This window comes from Microcaecilia unicolor, chromosome 11, assembly GCF_901765095.1.
Source record: "Microcaecilia unicolor chromosome 11, aMicUni1.1, whole genome shotgun sequence".
Classification (NCBI taxonomy): Eukaryota; Metazoa; Chordata; class Amphibia; order Gymnophiona; family Siphonopidae; genus Microcaecilia; species Microcaecilia unicolor.
Genome location: NC_044041.1, coordinates 33270569 through 33291690, shown reverse-complemented (window position 1 = coordinate 33291690; position 21122 = coordinate 33270569). Strand labels below are relative to the sequence as shown.

At 41.0% G+C, this 21122-nt stretch overlaps 1 protein-coding gene across 7 annotated transcripts in view; it reads right to left on the bottom strand.

Moving 5' to 3' along the window:
* Window positions 1–21122, bottom strand: part of ATXN2 (ataxin 2) — a 401010-nt gene that overhangs the window by 211631 nt on the left and 168257 nt on the right. For all 7 annotated transcript variants that reach the window (XM_030217312.1, XM_030217315.1, XM_030217310.1 and 4 more), the window contains one exon: window positions 1991–2175. In XM_030217312.1, the coding sequence (XP_030073172.1) occupies window positions 1991–2175 (185 nt within the window). The remainder of the gene's footprint in view (window positions 1–1990; window positions 2176–21122) is intronic.

Here is a 21122-nt window from a genome sequence, read left to right as displayed (position 1 = left end):
TGGAGCCCGGTCTGGAACTTGTTTACTTGTTTGTTTTTTTTATTTCCTTCCCTTCTTCTGTACTCTTTCTTTTATATTATATGGAATTCCTTTCCTTTCATGATTTTATTTGGTTTTATTGTACACCACTCTCATTTTACTCTGAAGGGCGGTATATTTAAATTTAAATAAACTAAACTAAGACTGAGGTGATCCCATGCAACCATGGCAGGTAGAAGTGGAATACATGCACAGAAGAGTGAATCAAAACCTTCCAGTATTTGCTAGGTTGGAGAAACTTTCTCCATATGATCACCATTATTGATATCGCCTGCGCAGTAAGGGCTTGTAACCTTGCTTATCCTCTGAGAATGTTTTATACACAAAAATGGTTTATAAAATTACCCTCCAAATGTGAAAGTGCAATTTTTTGTAAATGTTAGGAATCAAAAGGGACTCCTGAGAGACACTGTAAATTGAAGTCCTGCTTGCCCACAGCTCATACTATCATTGGTTTACAAGGATGAGTTAAGATTTCTTAAATAGATGGGGCACTTAAATTGCCATCCATATTTTGCACCCCAGACATGGGTATATGTGTGCTTTAGAAGTACTTAATTATACAGCATGTTGGGATCCCAACTGGATTAAAGGTACTGTTTAGATTTCAATTGTTAGAATAATACTGATGTACTGGACGCTAAACATCACTAGTATATATCCAGAAGCTCCATAAAATTGTTTCCTAATCACACCAGTATGATTTCTGGCCTCGTGAAAGGCAATATCTGAATTTTATGTCCCGGTTTTCATTACTAAAATTTTTAATGCTGTTAAGGTACAAGTTACTTATCTTTACTGTATGCTGGCCAGATCTTCTCATCACAAGAGTTCCAATTCACTACAGGTTTAAAAACTAAAGGGCCTATTATTAAAAGGGTTCCTTCCATTCTGTGTCTCTGGGTACAATATTTTCAAGATACAACCCAAAAACTAGATACTTTCCCGAGACAATGCAGAATCACTGCAGTACTTCACTACTCAAGATATGGCATAATGAACTATAAAAAATATTTTACCCCTGAACCAAGAAAAACTGCTCAATCAGTTTGTGAAATTGCTTTACTTTTATTGATAACCCATTTACAAACTGCTGCGGTTGGACATTAGTTACAAAACAGCACAAAATACTCAAGAGCATTCACTTGAAGAAGAAACTTCTAGAGAAAGCAAATCTTGCATGACATTCAAGATTCTATTCCAATCTATACATACTCTTCTCCATGATCCAGCCATCTCTGCCTGGTCTTCCTCTACAACCTTAACTAGCAGCCATTAATACCATTATAGCAATAGAGATGATGGAGCATAACTTTCCAACACAGACACCTGTGATGTAGTTTAACTCTCATATCACATAACAGTCAATATACATTGGTATGTTATGTTCAAGACTAGTTGTTCTCTTCCCCAAAATAAATGTCTAATAGTTCCTGGCATCCCAGACACCTTTGTCATGCTTTATTCACTGCTCAGTTTTCCTTCCTTTTGTCCTTTTAAAGCGTACTAGGACAAGATACATAAACAGTGGGCCAGTGCTGTATCACTGGTCCAGATGTCACTTTACCATACTCTGAACAGTATATTTTTAATCATACCAACTAAGACTTCAAGAAATACTTCATATAAAAATCAAACAATGCCTTTAAGGGATTTTTTTCACCCGAGTTCAGACACCATTATAATACCCAATTTTGGAAGTCTTAATGTCTTTCTAATGTTCTAAATAAATGAAAGCTTCCTACTATGTTATCTGCACACTGTTTGTAGACTGAAGTTACACAGTTCTGTTAACATGCATTTTGCATAAGACAAAGCAAACCTAACAGTTTTCCTATGTGCAACTGCCTGAATCTGACATTTTAACAAAAGTTAACAAAAGATTATAAATGTATACATTGTTCATAGTTACACATTAACTAACCAACACAGATTCTCTCTGGGTACTTGCCTCCATTAACTACTCTTTGGTCTGTTCCAGAGTTGGGACTAAAGTCAGATGTATGGGATCCAGTTCTTGCAGATGTGAGTCCTGATCCTGACTGGCCCATTCTTGGAGAATTCTGTCGTCCACTATGACTGCTCCATGATATAACATCTCGATTTCTCTGCCCAGGTGGAATGTACTTATTTTCTCTGAAAAGTAACAGATTTCTTTCACTATAAGTGCTTTAAAAGTTTAGAGGTTTTGCAATAGGTAAGTACTGTTGGCCTTGCTAACTCAGCCTACCTATCCTGTTTTATAAAATATGGCATCATAACCTGTTTCTGCACTCGATAATGAAGGCAAGTACAAATATACCTAGAAAAGGAGGAGAAATTTAGGTCTTACCTGCTCATTTTCTTTCATTTAGGCCTACCAGACTAGTCCAGAACCTTGGGGTTTGTGTCTGTCAAATGGCTGATAGAGACAGAGACCAAAGTCCTGTGAGCTCTGCCCTATAAGAGAACCATGCAGCCTTAGATCTTCAGTATTCTGAATGACAAATCAATGGAGAGAAGGTAATTTTTCCTCTCAGTGGAGTTTAAATTAACACTAAGGGGCTAATTCTCAAAAGGTGGCCTAAAGTTAGGCGCTGAGATGATCTGTGCTAAGTGCAAATTGTATATCAGCAATTACATGCACAATTGCCATTACAGAATATAGCATAAGTCCAAAGTTGCATGCCTAACCTTAGACACAAGCACATATGCTAGCTGAATAGCTGTTCAAAATACTATTGTCAGGCACATAACTGATAGTATTCTATAACCCAAGTGCTAGACATGTTCTTGACAGTTTCATGCTATATTTTGCATGCACAATTTGTAGAATCCTAATTAATGGTGTGAACTGCTAATTAGTGCTGATTAGCACCAATTAGCAACTATTATATTAAGTTACACACACAAATGACCCTATTCTATAACTTGCACATGCAACTTTGCATGCTAAGCATACAACTGCACGCACATTTATAGAATTAGGAGGTATATATCTGAATATAAAGGCATATACAACTAGAGAAACACACTGCCACAGATCGAAATTTAAAACAAGAGAAGAAAATATATACTTCGATGTGAAGCAACCAGCAGAATCAGCAATAAAGAGCATCAACACACTGTAACAGTACTCGGGAGGGCCTCTGAACTGGTCTGGTAGAAACAAAAGAAAGAAAATTAACAGGTAAAAACCAAATTTCTCATTCCTTATCATCATCAGACCAGTTCAAAATCTGTAGGATGTAATTAAGCAGTCCTTAAGGTGGGTGGAAGACCAAAATCCCTGCCCAAATATCTAACTCCAATCAAAGGGGGTCTTTTACTAAGCCACGGTAGTATTTTTAGCTCGTGGTAGAAATCAGCTGGTGGTAAACGCCGAGATGCCCATTATATTCCTATGGGCGTCTCAGCATTTACCATCAGCCAATTTCTACCACAGCTTAGAAAAAGACCCCCAAAGTATCCACTCGCACTTCTATATCCCTTGTCACAGTGAGCCGTTCAGCATTTTTTGTTAGCCTGCACCAGAGGACTTTCTCCCTTGACATCAGTTCAGTTCTTCGCAGCTGTTTCTGCCCCCAAGTTGGTTCTCAAGCTTCCCTCCACAGCCTGAGCAAAGCTCCACCCACTGTGATTTCACAGTGTGCCATTGAGCATTTTTTGAGGCTCTGCTTTTCACTTTCAGCTGTTTCTGCCTCGGAGATGGTTCTCAGACTTCCCTCCATGGACTTGAGCTAACCTCCACTCACTGTGTTGAGCATTTTTTTTTAGGTAGCCTGCGCCGATCATGCGCCAACAAAGGAGCACAACAAAGGAGACTTAGTTGTAACTGTTTTAACAGATCATAGGATGTCTTTGATTCCGGTTGTAATAGCACAGGGTAGAAATGGTCACCTTGCCTCAGTCTCTAGTCATTTTAAAAGGGAGAGAGAGTGCTAGTCTCAGTTAAACATGAGCCTTTACGACATTGCTCCAGCATGTGGCCTATAAATGTTTGTTTAGTCAATGCTAGGTTGATTAGAAATAAAATTATCTTGCAGGATTTTATCTTGACTTCTAAGAAGTTTGATATCTTGTGTATCATTGAATCATGGCATTCAGACACAGATGTGAAGGTGATTAATCAATTGACACCTTCTGGGTTTTCAGAGTTCTCTAAATCGAAAATCAGCAAGAAGAGAAGTCTGAATTACTGGTGGTGGCAGTTTAATTTTAAGTTGCATGGGTTTAATTCTTCTTCAATTGAAGTCTTGTTGACATCTTCAAGTTTGCTCAATTTGGTTTTAATGGTCCACTTTGCAATTTGCTGTTGGATTATTCTTCTTTAATTGAAGTGTTGATTTGTTATAATCTCAACCTAACAAATACCATTTTATTAGGGGATTTTAATCTTCATTATGAAAAGATTGATGAGGATTTGTTTATTGGTGATTTTGATCATATTTTATCCTGTTTGGGTTCGTATCAGGTAGTTTCTGGCCTAACTCATTCTGCTGGATTTGTTTTTTTAGGTACGGAATTCCTTCCTTGTTCTCATTTCTTAGTTTTGAAAGAGAAAGTACCTTGGTCAGATCATTATACTATTATTTTGCAGTGGCTTGTGACCTCTTCTTCCAATCAGTTTGTGTCTTGTGTGGTAAATCTGATGCTGTTAAGTTAAAGGATGTTTGGTGTCCACAGCTGATGGGTTTGGATTCTTAGTCAGCTACTGAAGTTGTGGAACATAATATGTTATTGAACACGCTCAATATAATTGCCCCTGTGAAGACCGTAAGTAAGCAGAGATCTAATTCTGCTCCTTGGTTTTCTAATGTTATTAGACAGACTAGGCAAGAAGTAAGAAAGAAGGAACGATTATGGAGGAAGAGACAGCTCCAATCACTTATGTCTAGCTAAGTAAGGAACTTTGTCAGCAAAATAAAATATTATGATAAAGTTATTTCTTCCACTCCAGCTTCTTGGATTGGGCTTTTTGCTATTTATATGGATTTTGCTCACACCTTTCAGTAGTAGCTCAAGATGAGTTACATTCAGGTACACTGGGAATTTCACTGTCCCTGGAGGGCTCACAATCTAAGTTGGTACCTGAGGCAATGGAGGGTTAAGTGACTTGCCCCCTGTCCCTGGAGGGCTCACAATCTAAGTTGGTACCTGAGGCAATGTAGGGTTAAGTGACTTGCCCAAGATCACAAGAAGCAGAAGATACTTGAACCAGCCACCTCTGGATGTCAAGCCCAGCTTGAACCACTAGGCCACTCCTCCATTCAGAAGTGCAGAAGTTAACCACTAGGCCAGTTGATCAATTGTTTTGATGCTTACGCTACTAGATTTTGCCAAGGCTTTTAACAGTAGTTAGAGTGGTGGACTTTGGTCCCGGGGAACTGGGTTCGATTCCCACTGCAGGCACAGGCAGCTCCTTGTGACTCTGGGCAAGTCACTTAACCCTCCATTGCCCCAGGTACAAATAAGTACCTAAGCCGCATTGAGCCTGCCATGAGTGGGAAAGCGCGGGGTACAAATAATTTTAAAAAAAAACCCATCTTTGATTCTTTTGTGAATATCCCCTGGCCTGCAAGGGTAAGTCCTTAGGTCTTGCTGTTTGGGAGGAATTCTCCTTAGTGTCCGCTAAACAGATTTCAACTATTATGAATAGCTTGAATGTTTCTCTTTGTCCTTTGGACACATGTTCACCCTCATTGATCAAGTTTTTCAAATCAGAAATGCTAGTTGAGATTGTCCTTTTAATAAGTCTCTTACTGAGGCTTCAGTTCCTCTTCATTTAAAAAGAGCTGCTGTATGTCCAGCTTTTAAAAATGTAAGTTTAGGGTTCAGTTGGGAGAATGGACTTGCAGGCTATGACATTTGTTTTATTCTTTTAGTGTTGCTGTATTTTATAATTTTTCAATAAACAGATTTGAAACATAAAAAATGCAAGTTTAGATCCTAACGACCCTGCTAATTATCGACCAATATCCTCTTGATTTTCTTGCTAAATTCCTTGAGAAAATTGTGTTATTCCAGCTTCAGGAGTTTTTGGATACACAGTGTATTAGATGTTTCTCAGTTTGGCTTTTGGCCAAAATATTTAACTTGAGACACTTCTGATATCTGTGTTATACTCTATTTGGGCTGATTTTGACTGAGGAATTGAATAGCTCAGAGTGACTCTCGATATTTTTGCTGCATTTCATATTGTGCACCATGGAATTTTCTGAATTGATTAAAAGACTTGGGCATTAGTAGTAAAATATAACTTTGGTCTGGGTCTGTCTCTCAGAGAGTTTTAGGTTCATCTGGGTTCTAGATGTTGAGAACGGGATGATTTAGCATCAGGTGTATCCCAAGACTCAGCGTTATCACCTACATTGTTCGGTATTTATATGAGACCTATTTGTCATGTCCTTCGATTCTACATGTTCAATTTAGGCTTTATACAGAAAATATTCAGTTTTTCTTCCCTATGTCCGATACTGTTGAGAAAAGCTTTCAATTTTTATCTACTTATTTGCAGTCTATGAGGGTTTGGATGGATGTTAATCGTTTTCAGTTGAATGTTTCTAAATTGAGAATTTTGTTTTTATCTTGTAAGACTTCTTTCTTTGGTTCCAGAAACCTTTGTATTCGATTCTTTGAAAATTCCCATTGTGCAGAGCTTAAAGTATCTTGGAGTTTGGATGAATTCTAGTTTGTCACTTTCAACTCAGATACGTGTATCTGTTCAGAAAGTATTTTTCAAATTATGTCTCATTTAAGCAGCTGAAGCAGTTATCGCCCAGTAACTTTAGGTCTGTACTACTCCCTCATTTGATTACTGTAGTGTACTGTATCTTGGGTTACCCCTTTAAGTAAGATCTGTCCTTTACAAATTGCTGAAAATTCTGCTGCTCATTTGCTCTCAGACACATCTCACTTGGCTCATATTATGCCCGTACTTAAGGAGTTGCACTGGTTATCCACCCAGTGGAGAATCAGGTTTAAAATCTTATTCCTAATTTTTAAGGCTTTAAGCAATGATGTGCCAATTTTTGTGGCTAGTTCTATCAGCCTGCTCGTGCATCATATTCTTCAAACAAACTTTTGCTTAGTATTCCTTCCTTTCATCATATTAGACTAACTGAGTACCGTTCATCAATTTTTTATACTGAGGGTGCGAGAAAGTGTAATTTGATGCCCTTTATTTTTTTGACTTCACCTCTTCAGTTCCATAAACATTTGAAGGCTTTCCTTTTTGCACACACTTTTACGGTGGTTTAAAGCTGAGTGTTTAAGCTCCTTATTGTTCTAGTCAAGAATCTTTTATTGAACGTGTGTGTATGCCTTCTTTTAAAATTACATTATATATGTTATGCTGTGATCCACCGAGAGTTTTAGAAACGTGAATAGAAAATTTTTAAATAAATATCAGGGGATCATGTGACGCTGTGAGCAGAGTAACAGCGTCTTGCTGCAGCTCCAGGGCCCTTGCCGCTCAATAATGTAATTTTGGCACTGAATTTCGTTACTCGACTCTAGATAACTGTTCAATATCCTCCCTTATGGACAGATATTTTGAAAAATCACCCTCTGCAATGGCGCAAAAATCAACTAAAAAGGAGAAAAATTAACTTGGCAATGTGGAGTCCAAAATAGCAGAGGAGCCAGCTTTACCGCCGGCGGCTTTTACAGCCATGCAGCTCTCACAACTAACATCGGCAGTAGAAAAAGCCTGGGAACCACTATGGGCAGTGATGAACCAGAAGCTGGACCTGTTTCAAACAACGCTGGTCGGCCTTGGGATTCGCACAGATTTAGAAACTAGAGTTTCGGCTTTGGAGGATGATGCCCATGTGTTTGGCCCAGATTTAACTCGATTAAGCTGACAATTAACAGATCACTCACGCAACTAGAAGATCTCGAGAATCGCTCATGCAGAAATAACCTAAGCATAGCGGGCTTTACAGAGAAAAATCCCTGAGTGGAATTTTAACTACTTGGCTCGAGGACTGGTTGGCTAAGGAGCTAGTACTCTCAGATATAACAGGTCCCTTAGTAGTGCAAAGAGCACATCGTACCAGGAGTTTATCAGAGGATCAGAATCAGCCAAGAGTGGTATTAGAAAAAATAATAAATTACAGACACAAAATTGAAATTCTTCAGGAATTCGGAGGGATTCTTTGACTTATGAAGGTCACCGAATTCCTTTTTTTCAGGATTTCTCTCCAGCGGTGCAGCGTCGGCAGTGCCATCCTCTCTGCTTGGCTGCTATATCCAGCTTAACTAAAGATTTCAACCCAGGGTCACTGACAATCTTTCAAATCAGTGGCAGAGTGCGAGCTGCCTTGCTGGACAAAGGACTAATTGACACGGAGTAAAACTTCTGCCCTTGCTTGTGCATTAACGGTGTCAAATTATTAACAGTTCTGTTGTTCTGGTATTCTAAGTGAGTGGTACTTCAGTTTACTGTTGATGGTCTTTGAGGGGTGGGGGTCCCCAGCATTAAATGTGATCGCTGACATTTCCCCAGGTGCATGTTCTGGGTGGATGGAATGGGATACATTCAGGGTATGGGAGTAGTGGAGAGAGGGGGAAGAAAGGGTGGTGGGACAAGTGGGTCATTCAAGTGTTTCAAAAGATTTTTCGGATTTGCAGCATTATGGGTATGGAAACTGGGCACAGTTGTGTTGGTGATATTGATAACTTGTGTAAGGTGGGTCAACTTCTTACTGAAAGATTTTCTTTTTAAGTTTCTCAATTCTTCTGGGCACTACATTTTACAAGATCATATATTTTATGGCTTCATCTGGGGGGTGGAGCTCCTTGTCCGGGGCAGAGTTGGTCACCCGGGACTAAGTTGTTGTTTATTTCTTTTAAGCAGATGGCTTGTTTATGCCTACTCGAATAGTATCTTGGAATGTAGGGGGAATAGGTTCTCCAGTAAAACGCTCTAAAATTTTGTCAGCTTTGAAGCGTCAAGGGTCAGATATAGCCTGTCTGCAGGAGACACCTCACAGAATCTGAGCATGCTAAACTGCAACAATCTTGGGTTGGGGAAGTGTATTCGTCCGCTTCACAGGGAAGGAAAGGGTGGGGGTGGCAGTCTTGTTCAGGAACAGACTGTCATATAAAGCCACTCTATTGTCACATGGGGGACGAGGGAATTATTTAATTCTTCAATTGTGGCTGCAAGGCATAGATTTCCTCTTAGGGGTATTATATGGTCCAAATCAACATGACCTTGCCTTTTTTCAATCCTTGACTGGTCACTGTTTACAACATAATTCGCGATTGATAGCTGTGGGAGACTTTAATTTAGTTTCAGACCCATTCATGGATTGCTCTAATCCACATTCATTACATTATTCAGGGCAGCGGACCAGGGAGTTTTCTGCTTTTTCTTGTTCTCTCAATTTAATTGATTCATGGAGGGTGCTGCATCCGGGTGAATGAGATTACACTCACCATTCGAAAGCACATGGCACGCACGCACGCCCGGCTACATTATATCTTGCTAGAGCGTTCTTTGTTCCCTTTGACCTTGTCAGCGCCTATAGGTCCAGAGGAAGTTTCAGATCATGCTCTGGTGTGGGTGGACCTAGAGATGTCCGTAGATAGGCAGGGTGGGAGTGGCATCTAAAGAAGTCTTGCGGGAAGATATTATTGCATATTGTCACGCACACAAGAAATGCATAGAAGCGGGTGTATTACATTTAGAGCCTCAGTTGCGTAGAGCTAATAGTGCACATGTGAAGAGGCCTACAAAAACAACTTTTGAGTATTTACAAGCCACTCAAGTAGCCCTCAATACTTTATTGCATGAAACAGAGGCTCGGTCATCTCTGTATCGTAAATACAGATTACAAAGATTTGGTAATAGGCCTGGGCGCATGCTCGCTCGCGTAATTAAAAACTGGGGAGGGCCTTGGACTGTGGCCGCCCTGCGGGATATGCGTGGTGTTCTTACAAAACAGCCGAGAAAAAAACAGCGCAGATATTCGCTGCATACTTTTCCTCTCTTTACAAAGCAGAGGCGGTACCTGAACAGCAGAGCCTGTCTGATTATTTAGAGAGCTCAGGTTTACCTAAATTGACCCCAACTGAATTGGACAGTTTAAATGCATGCCTCACGTTAGTCAAGTTGCAGATGGCAATAAAAATGCTGAAGCTCAGGTCCTGATGGATTTACGAGGAGTATTGTAAGACGTTACCCACGGCGGCCTTAGCTTCTATGTTAGATTATTATGAAGAGGTGATAGAGCAGGGTGGCTTTCCTCCTTACGCTAATACCGCATTGATAATATTGCCAAAGCCGGGTAAATCGCGGGAGAAGGCAGACTCTTATAGGCCTATATCATTCTTGAATGTGGATATCAAGTTGTTATCTAAAATGTTGGCAGAGCGATTGGAGCACTGTCTACCTAAATTGGTAGTGTCTGAATAGGTTGGGTTTGTACAGCAACGACAATCCGTGCATAATATTAGGCGTTTACTGCTAGCAATGGCATTTTGTAGAGATAATGGCATTCCATGTTTGATAGTTTAGACGCAGAAAAAGGTAGGATGGGATTACTTATTTCGAACTATGTCTTATATGGGATATAAAGGATGGTTTTTGCAAGCTTTAAAAGCTTTTTATATTCACCCTAAGGCCTGTTTACTGATCAATGGCATTAAGGAAAAGGATTTTATCATAGAAAGGGGTACTAGACACGGCTGTCCCCTCTCCCCACTACTCTTTGTATTATCACTGGAACCATTGCTCCACGGGCTCTCTTTACTGAGGGAGGTAGAGGGTGTGTCTCTTGCAGACCAATGTATTAAAACTTTGGCATATGCTGACGATCTGTTACTAGTTTTGACTAATCCGTCAGTCGCTTGAGTTGCTACTTGCATGCTTATGACAATTTGGTAAATTTTCAGGCTTCAAGTTGAATTTAACTAAATCATATACTCTCCCTGTGTTGTCAGACATGCAAGTATGTTGGAGAGGTAATTTTCCTTTTAAATGGGCTCAGAGATCACTTAAGTATTGAGAGTTCATATACCGGCGGATCTAACGTAGCTATATGAAATGAATATCCAATGGTTATTGAGGGAGACAAAACTTAAGATTACATGCATGGGGTTCTTTACCTATTTCTTTGTTAGGGCGTATAGCACGATATAATATGTTTATTGTCCCTAAGAAGCTTTATGTATTCCAAGTATTGCCATGGTACTTGAAGTTGGGAGATGAGAAAAAACTGAACAAATTGATTCAATGTTTTCTTTGGAGGGGTAAGAGATCTCGTCTTCCTATTTCAACTTTAAGTATCCCAGTGGAATATGGGGGGTTGGGCTTACTTAGTATACGATATCTCACAATTGCAAGTGGCATGAAACATATTAATGATTGGTTCTGATCCACTCAAGATTATTCCAGTAAGTCTTTAGAGCTCCAGCTTTCTTCTAGAATTTACTTCAGCAGTCTTATACAAGCAACTGGAGCTCCTATGCCAAGTGTTTTGAAGTCTTCTTTGATTATGATTTCTGTAAAGGCAGTTTGAAGATGGATTTGTCGCTTACATCATTTTTCTTCAAAGGTAACACCATACTTGTCCATTTGTGATAACTTGGCTTTTGCGCCACGACAATTATACCCCGCTTTTCGCAGGTGGAGAAAACCAGGTATTTCCAAGTATTGTATATTCGTTGCAAGTAGTAGCATCTGAAAGACGCATTAAATCCTTTCAGGACCTCCAGTATGAATTTGCTTTATTGCCGACAGATGAGTTTCATTATGCTCAGTTGCATCACTATGTAAAATCTCTGCCTTTGGAGTCCCTGGCAGAGGATGTACAGGAAGAATTATCATCTACTTTTTCATTAAAAGCGCAGCAGAGTCTCTTTTTCCTTCCATCATAGACATATACAGGACACTATACCTGAACTGGACTACTCTCGCATGTTGGCTTTGTGGCAAAAAGAACTGCAAGTCACCCTTACCACTTCGCAAATTAAGGCACGAATACTTGCTATCCGCTGCCTCTCTCCATTTGCAGTGCACTGGGAGTGTCAATATAAATTTGTTCTCCATTTATATATATCCCCTCGCAGGGCTTTCCATATGGGACTTTCTCCTTGGGAATCGTGCCTAAAGCGTGGACCCAGTGGTGTGACAATAGGACATATGTTCTAGTCCTGTAGAGGCATTGTGCGTTTTTGGAAAGCAATACTACTTCAAGTTTCTCGTATGTGGAAAGCAGGCTGGCACTATGATCCTGCACTCTTGTTTGGTCATCCTAAGCTGGGCCCTCCGACTACACGAGGATTTGCATCATTTATTTCAAAAGCTACCATAATATCAAAGCAGGTCATTTTAGCAGGATGGTTATCATACAAGTATCCTTCGATTCAACAGTGGCGTGCACGCATGTTATTCTTAATGCGCCTGGAGCGTGTGGGAATTTCAGACTAACACTAAAGCTGGAGAGTGTTTTCAACAGTGGAGTCCTTTCTGGAACACTTTGACTCCAGCTGTCTGGAGCAGTCTACTAAATTTCTAGATTTTAATATGTTCAACGAGTGCTGATGGTCTCATAATAGTGCCCATTTGTTTCTTGCGGATAGAGGGAGGGGAGGAAGGGAATTGGTTTGGATTGTTAATTAAATGATACTGTTTGCTTGTTTATTTCTTTATATTATATTGCTGAATAAAAAGTATAAATCATAAATATCAAATTTATAATGCCTTACACATGTACGAAAGGACAACCACATCAGTGCCCTACAAATGTCTACTGGTGCCACCACAGAACTCCAAACCAAGAGACAGCTACCATTCGTATGTGCTCTCAAATCTAAAGGATGCTGTTTCCCCTTCAGCATATTGGTCGATGTAATCACTTTCTTAAGCCAACAGGCAAGAGTAGCCTTTAAAGCTACTTTAACTTTTCTTGAACCTCTGAAAAACAATCATTCAGTCTGACCTAAAATCACCGATGACCTCCAGATACCTGAAAGCACCCTATTGGCATCTAGCAAATGCAGCAACAAACTCATTACACTTCTCTGTAAAAAGAAAAGAGTTTGTGGACTTGATTCACATGGCGCAAAGATACTACTTGAAGAAAGGAAGAAACTGTTCTGAAGGAAATTCCTGTTCCTGTAAAATGGAGAAAGATATTCCTGCACAATAAATGCCTACAGCTCAAATTCTCTGTGCTAAAGCAAGAGAGAGCAGGAACTGTCTTAAGAGAGCAAACAAAAGTTACCTAGGCCAGTCTTTGACTGCTACTGGACTTATGCGGCCAAGGTAAAGAAACAATCATTTGAAGCATCCAACCTAACACTGGAAAGGGTAGAAACCCACACAGCAGCTCTCCCCAGAGACCACAGTTGTAGACCTTCAGACCCGTACCCCACTGACTGAAGAATTGTGGAACATTGGCACCTGTAGAAATGTTAAGTAGTAGTAGTAGTAGTATTTGACACCATAAGGTCTAGAAGCAGCCCGCCCCTCCTGCTTGTTATGAGTACAAAGGCCACAGGAAAACAGTTCCTGCTCTCCTGGATGCAGAGAATGTCTGCTTAGATGTTCCACACTCCTGTAACATGCGCCGCTGAAAAAGCCAACAAATCTCTTTCCATCCATGCCAAAAGATTCACTTCCTGGACTATGGTAGCACTCCTGATGCCCCTGTTGTTGATGTAAGCCACAGGTGTTGCACTCTCACTACTGGACCCTGCACAAATCGAGCAGAAGGCCTGAAGCATCTGCCGAACTGCTCCAAGTTTCGGACAGTTGATGGACCACAACTTTTCAGTGCAAAATCATGTGCCCTGCCTTACCTGGTCCTAGCATGCGCTCACCACCTGAACAAACTCACATCTGCTGTCACCATCACCTGTGGGCTTGGATGCTCGCTCCTCGAAGAAGACATGTTTGAAGCCACCATTTCATGCTGTTTCTCGCCTGGGACATCCAAGAAAGATGACACTCAACTCTGGGAGTGTGCCAACTAGGGGTTTTTTTTGAGGGGGTACTTGGGGGTACTGAGTACCGGCACCTTTTCCATTGTCTGCTAAAACTGACCCATGGTTCCCAAGTTTTAATAAACGAACTCAGTCTCTACACACCAATTCTGCCTTGTCATAGATTCTGTGACTTGTTGCAGAGGGCCTGGCTATTGTGGGATGGGTCCCTCAGTGATCACCCCCACCCCTGAAGGGTGGCCTGGCATTTGAGTACTGGCACCTTTATCCCTGGAAAAAATGCACTGGTGCCTACCAACAACTTAGCAGATAACTCAGCAATGGTCTCATGTGAGCAAAAACTCATGGGACCAGGGATCTATGGTTGCCACAGTCAATCCCAAACACCCAAATAAAGTCCCACACGAGGAACAACCTGGTCCAAAAGAAATTAAGACTGCAGCTTCACTAGTCTCTGGTGTGGGACAAAGACCATTACTACTTTGGTGTCGAATCTCACACCCAAATATCCCAGGTCCTGAGTGGAAATCAGTTTGCTTTAGTCAAGGTTGACCACCCAGCCAAGAGACTCCAGAAGGTACAGAACTCAGAGTTTCACTTCTTTGCTCTCCTCCTGTGTACTAGCTCAGATTAGCTAGTCATCTAAACAGGGGTGAACTCTGATTCTCCCTCAATACAGAAAGGCTGCTACTACAACCATTACCTTGGAGGATGTTCTAGGCACTATTGCTAAACCAAAGAGCATAGCCTGAAACTGGAAGTGTCATTCCAGAATCGCAATCTCAAGAATCTTTGATGAGGCATTCAAATTGGAAGATTCAGATAAATCTTGAGGTCCTAGGCTGTCAAAACTCTCCAGGTCACAGGGACACAATTACTGATCTCAGGGTCTCCATGCTGAAGTATGCTACCCTTAAAGTACAATTAACCTCCTTCAGATCAAGAATAGGTCAAAACACACCCTCTTTCTTCAGCACAGAAAAATAGATGGAATATTGTCCGACTCTCTATTCGGCCTCTGCAGATGGTTCCGTTGCTCTGAGATCAATGAGATTCTGTAGTGTGACTTTTACAGCAGCCACTCTGGCAGCAATACAGACACCAAAAAGGAATCTGCAAGACGACAGGAAAACTCCAGCTTGCAAACTTGCCTGATCATGTCCAGGACCCACTGGTTAGATGTGATTTGGGTCCATCTTCTGCAAATAAAAGACAGTCATCCGCCTATTTGGCCCAGTAAGGAATGGACCTGGAGGCCATCATTAGAGTGCAAGAGGAACCAGGGGCACGCGGCCCTTGGTCTACTTCCATTCTGTCACACTAAAAGGAAGACTGATGCATTTGAACATCGAAAGGACCTTGAGTCGTCCAGTCTGCACCTCTTGGCATTGCAAAACCTAGCTTTACCCAAAACTATCCCAATGCATGACTGAGGTTATCTTCAGGCAACCTCTGCAGCTTTGGCTCTCTTAAGTCCTTAACCAATTTCTCTAGATATCCTCCTCAAAGAGCAACTTACCTTTGAAAGGAAGCTTACTGAAATAGGTCTTAGAAGCAGTGTCTGCAGACCAATTTCTGATCCATAAGAGATGTCTAGATAATGCCACTACCACCATGCCCCTTGCTGATGTTCTAACTAGATCATAGAAGGCATCTGCCACATAAGCTAGACTCATCTCCAGATGAGCAGCGTCCTCCAGCTTTTCAGTCTCATCCACCTGAGTGTCCATGACATTGCTGTACCAAACAAAGGCAAGCCCTCAAAACAAACACTGTACACTGCTGTGTGGATCCACAAGGCTGAGACATCAAACGCTTACTTTAGCAAAGATTCCAATTTACAATTTTGCACAGGTTTGAATGCAGAACACCGTTCTACTGGGATAATAGTCTTTATGCTAACCGCTGTTACCAAGGCATGCACCTTAACCTTCTCAGCTTTTCTGTCTCCTCCAGAATCAATGGGTAGAGTTTAGCCATATTCTCTGCCCATTTTCAGACCAACTTCGGGAGAAAAGATAGATATGAAGCATCTGTTTACGCTTTCTAAAAACACTAGGACAAGGGGGCATGCGATGAAGCTTAAGTGCAATAAGTTTAAAACAAATAAGAGAAAATTTTTCTTTACTCAGCATGTAATTCGACTCTGAAATTCGCTGCCGGAGAATGTGGTTAAGGCGGTTAGCTTAGCAGAGTTTAAGAAAGGTTTGGACGGCTTCCTGAAGGAAAGGGCCAAAATCCACTATTCCTGGGACAAGCAGTACAAAATGCTTTGTTCCGTGGATCTTGTCGGGTGATTGTGACCTGGATTGGCCACTGTCGGAGACAGGGTGCTGGGCTAGATGGACCTTTGGTCTGTCCCAGCGTGGTGATGTCTTATATCTTAATCCCATTCCACCAAAATAAGAGCCTGAATGGCCTCATGTACTTAAAAGGTCTTGAAAAGCTTTCTAATCTCCTCAAGGATAGGATCCCCCACTGAGGAAAGTTCTTGAACAGGAATCACTGAAATACTTAGGAGGGAATTCTATAAATGGTGCCAAAACTTGATCGCCAAAATATTTGGTGCTAAGCGCTATTCTATAAAAGAACACATGCCCTATACAGAATAGCGTTTAGCGCTGAATCTGCACCTAACTTTTGACTGCCAAAATTACGCTTCCCGAAACCTGGTGTAAATGCTGGCGTCCAGCTTAGGTGCACATAGGTGGTATTGAGTAATTGCACAAACAACCTTTTAGAATGCCCCTGACACACCACTTTTCAGATGTGCACTACAAATTGGGCACCAAGCCTTAGAGAATAGCACGCAGCCAGATGCGTGTGCACATCCTAATTAAAGGCAGTAATTGTTTTTTAGCACCCAATTATTGCTAGTTAAAGGCTTGTTAATCAATTAAGTTGAATGTGCAACTTGGGCACGCACCCAAATTTTGATATACAACTTTGGGCGCCATATAGAATCCAGGAGTCAATGTCTCCAAAGATTTGGTAATCAATGTGGGGAGTTCTGCCCTCCAGAAGGTATGAGCAGAGAGTTCTTCCTCTTCCAGCTGCTCACCCAGGGAACATGTCCTAGTCCCTAATGATCCTCTCCCTTTTTCAGAGACTGCAGCTGACATAACTGAAATGGAACTCCCAGTGGTCTCCGTTTTCACTATGAAGCACCTGCAGTAGCTGTAGCAGGAGATGAAAGAACTTCTACACCTTGAAGTCTCTGAGAACACCTTTAGAAGCAATGTTTTATGTAGGAAAGACACTCGGAAGAAAAAGGAACCTCTGCTTCCAAAGCTTTCTAAGAAACTCTAGGGTTAGCAAAGGCAGAGGCATCTGATGCTTCCAAGACCTGTCTCTGAGAGCTTACATCCATAGCCCGGTGGTTAGTCCCTTCTTCTGGGGGAGCTGTGAACAGAGTGTTTTTCCCCGACATTTCTGACTGAGAACTATAGGACTGTACGGAGAGCTCTCCATCTTGCCCTGATTAAGTCTTTTCAAACAGTGCAAGGTTTTCTCTGCAACTGGTAGTCACCGAGGGACCACCACGCACTCTCCTGCTGCGCCCCACATCAGGTACAGAGCTTGGCATGCTCTTCCAGGGATTCCATTCACACTGTAACCAAATATCACCTCAAGCCACTGGGCCACATCCATATCCAAGACTGGTATAGCAGCCCGGCGTGAATAGCTGAAAAAGCTCAGGCAGGTATGCTATTACCTGCCTGAGCTTCCCCAGGGTGGCTGGCACAGATGAACTCCCCAAATCCCCCACCCACCCAACCCATGGCCTGACCACAAAAGCTCACCTGCCCACACCTCAGTACTGTGGTCCTACTGGAAGAAGCATAAAACAAGAAGGTTCTTCCTAATTGGTTTTTGTTACTTTTGTTTTGCTTTGGGTTTTTGTTTCAACGTCATTGAAAAGAAGAGCTTGAGTAAAAAGAAGGAGGGGGGGAAGGAACTCAGATTCCTCTGAGATAACCCCTCTACTCCAATTAAAATTAAATTTCTAATTTTTATTTTTATTTGAGCTGAAGCCTGCCAGGACACCTCTAGCTCAAATGGGATCCAATTTTCCAACTGGCCCAGGAGCTGTCCTTCATATCTAATCTGGAAGCTACACAGTTCGCCTGTCACCATCTGTTGGAGAGAAAGAAATACTTAAGACCTAAAGCTGTAGGTGCCTTTATAGGGTACAGCGTACAGGTCTTTGGTCTCTGTTGCCATCTGGTGGTTGAAAGGCACAAACCCACAGGTTCTGGACTAGTCAGGACAATAAGAAAGCTGATTTATCTCGACAAATTGAAAAAAGCTCTTAAATATTACAACGGAAAAATTAAGCAAAATCTCAACTTTTATCCTGTAATGAAAAATGAGTGCTGGTAGATTATACGTATCTGATCAATGAACAAAATTACTTTGTGGACCTTTTACTAAATGAGGAGTGGCCTAATGGTTAGTGAAGCGGGCTCTGATCCTGGCTTGGGCAAGTCACTTAACCCTCCATTGCCCCAGGTAGAAAAGCTTAAACTGTGAGCCCCCTAGGGACAGAGAAAGTACCTGCATATATTTGTACAGCGCTGCGTACATCTAGTAGCGCTATAGAAATGATCAGTAGTAATAGTAGTATTTAAATGCAAAAAAGCCCATTTTAAACATATAGGCTTCTTAATATTTACATTAAATTACAAAAGGTTCTTATATTTCACAAATACCCAACAAGCTGTGTGTGGATTACAGAGTCAAAGAAAAACCAGGACGTCTCTGGGAACTAATAGTGCAAATACACATATAACAAATCTAATTAACAACCAAATACCTTAAGAGGAAAAAGGTTTTAGTGCCTTCTTAAACAGATAATTCTGTATTAAGCAATCCATGGGAGCTAAGTGTCAACATACATAAAAATGAGTCTAATTAGCAACCAGAAATTTCTTAAAAAGAAAAATCTGTACTGACTTTCTAAAGAGCAGATAATTCTGTATCTTTCTGATTTGAATTAGAAGAGTATTCAGATAGCAGAAGCTTGATAAGCAAAACCTGCAGAAAAAAACGGTTTTATATTATAGCTTACTAGGATTAGGAAAATATAACAGCATGGAATCACGATGGCATCCTTCTTTAGCGCATACTAATTTCATTAGTGTGCGCCAAGCTTTAGTGAAAGGATCCCTTTGTATGTTTGCAAATGGTGCATCACTGTCTTTCAAATAAAGAACTTAGAGATGCTATTCAGCATCCTTTTTGTAAAATACAAAGAAACACAAGTTTATAAATATACCCATAGAACCTAAGGAGAAATTAGGTCTTACCTGATAAATTTTCATTTCATTACTACTTCCCGCTATTCCAGAACCTGTGGGATAGCTGTGTCCCATCATAAGAACATAGGAAGAGCCATACTGGGACAGACCAGTAGTCCATCTAGCCCAGAATCCTGCTTCCAACAATGGCTGATCCAGGTCACAAGTACCTGGCAGAAACCAAAATAGTAGAAACATTCCATGCTACCAATCTCATGGAAAGCAGTAGCTTCCCCATGTCCGACTCAATAGCAGATTATGGACTTTTCTTCCAGAAACTTGTCCAAACCTTTTCAAAACCCAGAAACGCTAACCACTGTTACTACATCCTTTGGAAAAGAGTTCCAGAGCTTAACAATTCATTAAATGAAAAAATATTTTCTCCTATTTGTTTTACAAAGTATTTCCATTTAACTTTCTTGAGTATTCCCTAGTCTTTGTACTTTTTGGAAGAGTAAAAAACAATTCACTTCAACTTGTTCTACACCACTGTGGATTTTGTAGACCTCAATCATATCTCCCCTCAGCCGTCTCTTTTCCAAGCTGTAGGGCCCTAATCTCTTTAGCCTTTCCTCATATGAGAGGAGTTCCATCCCCTTTATCATTTTGGTTGCTCTTTTTTGAACCTTTTCTAATTCTGTTATATCTTTTCTGAGATACGGTGACCAGACTGAACGCAATTCTCAAGGTGAAGTTGCACCATGGAGCTATACAGAGGCATTATAGTATTCTCAGTCTTATTTACCATCCCTTTCTTAATTATTCCTAGCATCCTGTTTGCTTTTTTGGCTGCCACCACACACTGGGCAGAAGATTTCATCAATCAGCAGGTGGCAACAGAGAACTGAACAATGAGCCGAGATATCTCTTGGCATCCAGTCCAGCTTCTCAGTTTTCAAGTAGACAAGCAGTAAGGATAAAATCAGAATAAACACAACCTTCAACAACTCACTATCCTAACACTAACCAAATCAGCAAACATGTATGGACCTTCTCTGGACAACTTGTAGAGAACAAGAGATATGCAGGAAGCACAATGCAAGGTGAGAGTTATTATTTGACTCATTACTTCTCACCATCTCAGTTAGCTCAAGTGGGCCTCTGGAATAGTGGAAAGGACTAATGGAAAGAAAATTATCAGATAAGACCTAATTTCTCCTTCAATTATGTAGCTTCCCATTAACCCAGAACATGTGGGATGGTTAAAAGCAATCCCTAGAGTGGGTAGGATGCTGGTACTGCAGCCCTGAGGAAGAAAGCCCCATAACTGGATTCCAAGCATACGGCAACATCCATCCTGTAGTGCTTAGCAAAGGTATGGAGCGCTTACCACATAGATGCCTTGCAAATATCCGCCAGAGACAGTAATGTAGTCTCCACCCAGGATGTAGCTGTACATTTTGTAGAATAAGCCTGATTCCCCACAAGCAAATAAAATGACACAACAGCCTCCTTCAACCATCTCACAAACGTTTGATTGGAAATCAAGAGGTCAAGCCTCTGCTTACCACAAAGCACAGTCTGTCAGATCTGCAAAACTTATTTGTGACTTCCAGATATTTAATGAGGACTCTATGCAAATTGAGAAACTTCAAGGAAGAATACTGAATCTCTTTATCCTCTTTGTGAAAGGACAGAAGCTCCACAGATTGGTTGAGATGAAATGTTAATACCACTTTTGGAAAAAAGGAAGGAACCGTCCACAGGAAGATCCTTGCCTCCAAAAAGTGGACAAAGAAATCCTGGACAAGAGAGCCTGAAGCTCCAAAACCCTACATACTGACCCAACAGTCACCAACAACACTGTTTTTAGTGTAAGATTTTTCAAAGAGGTCTTCCAGAGTGGCT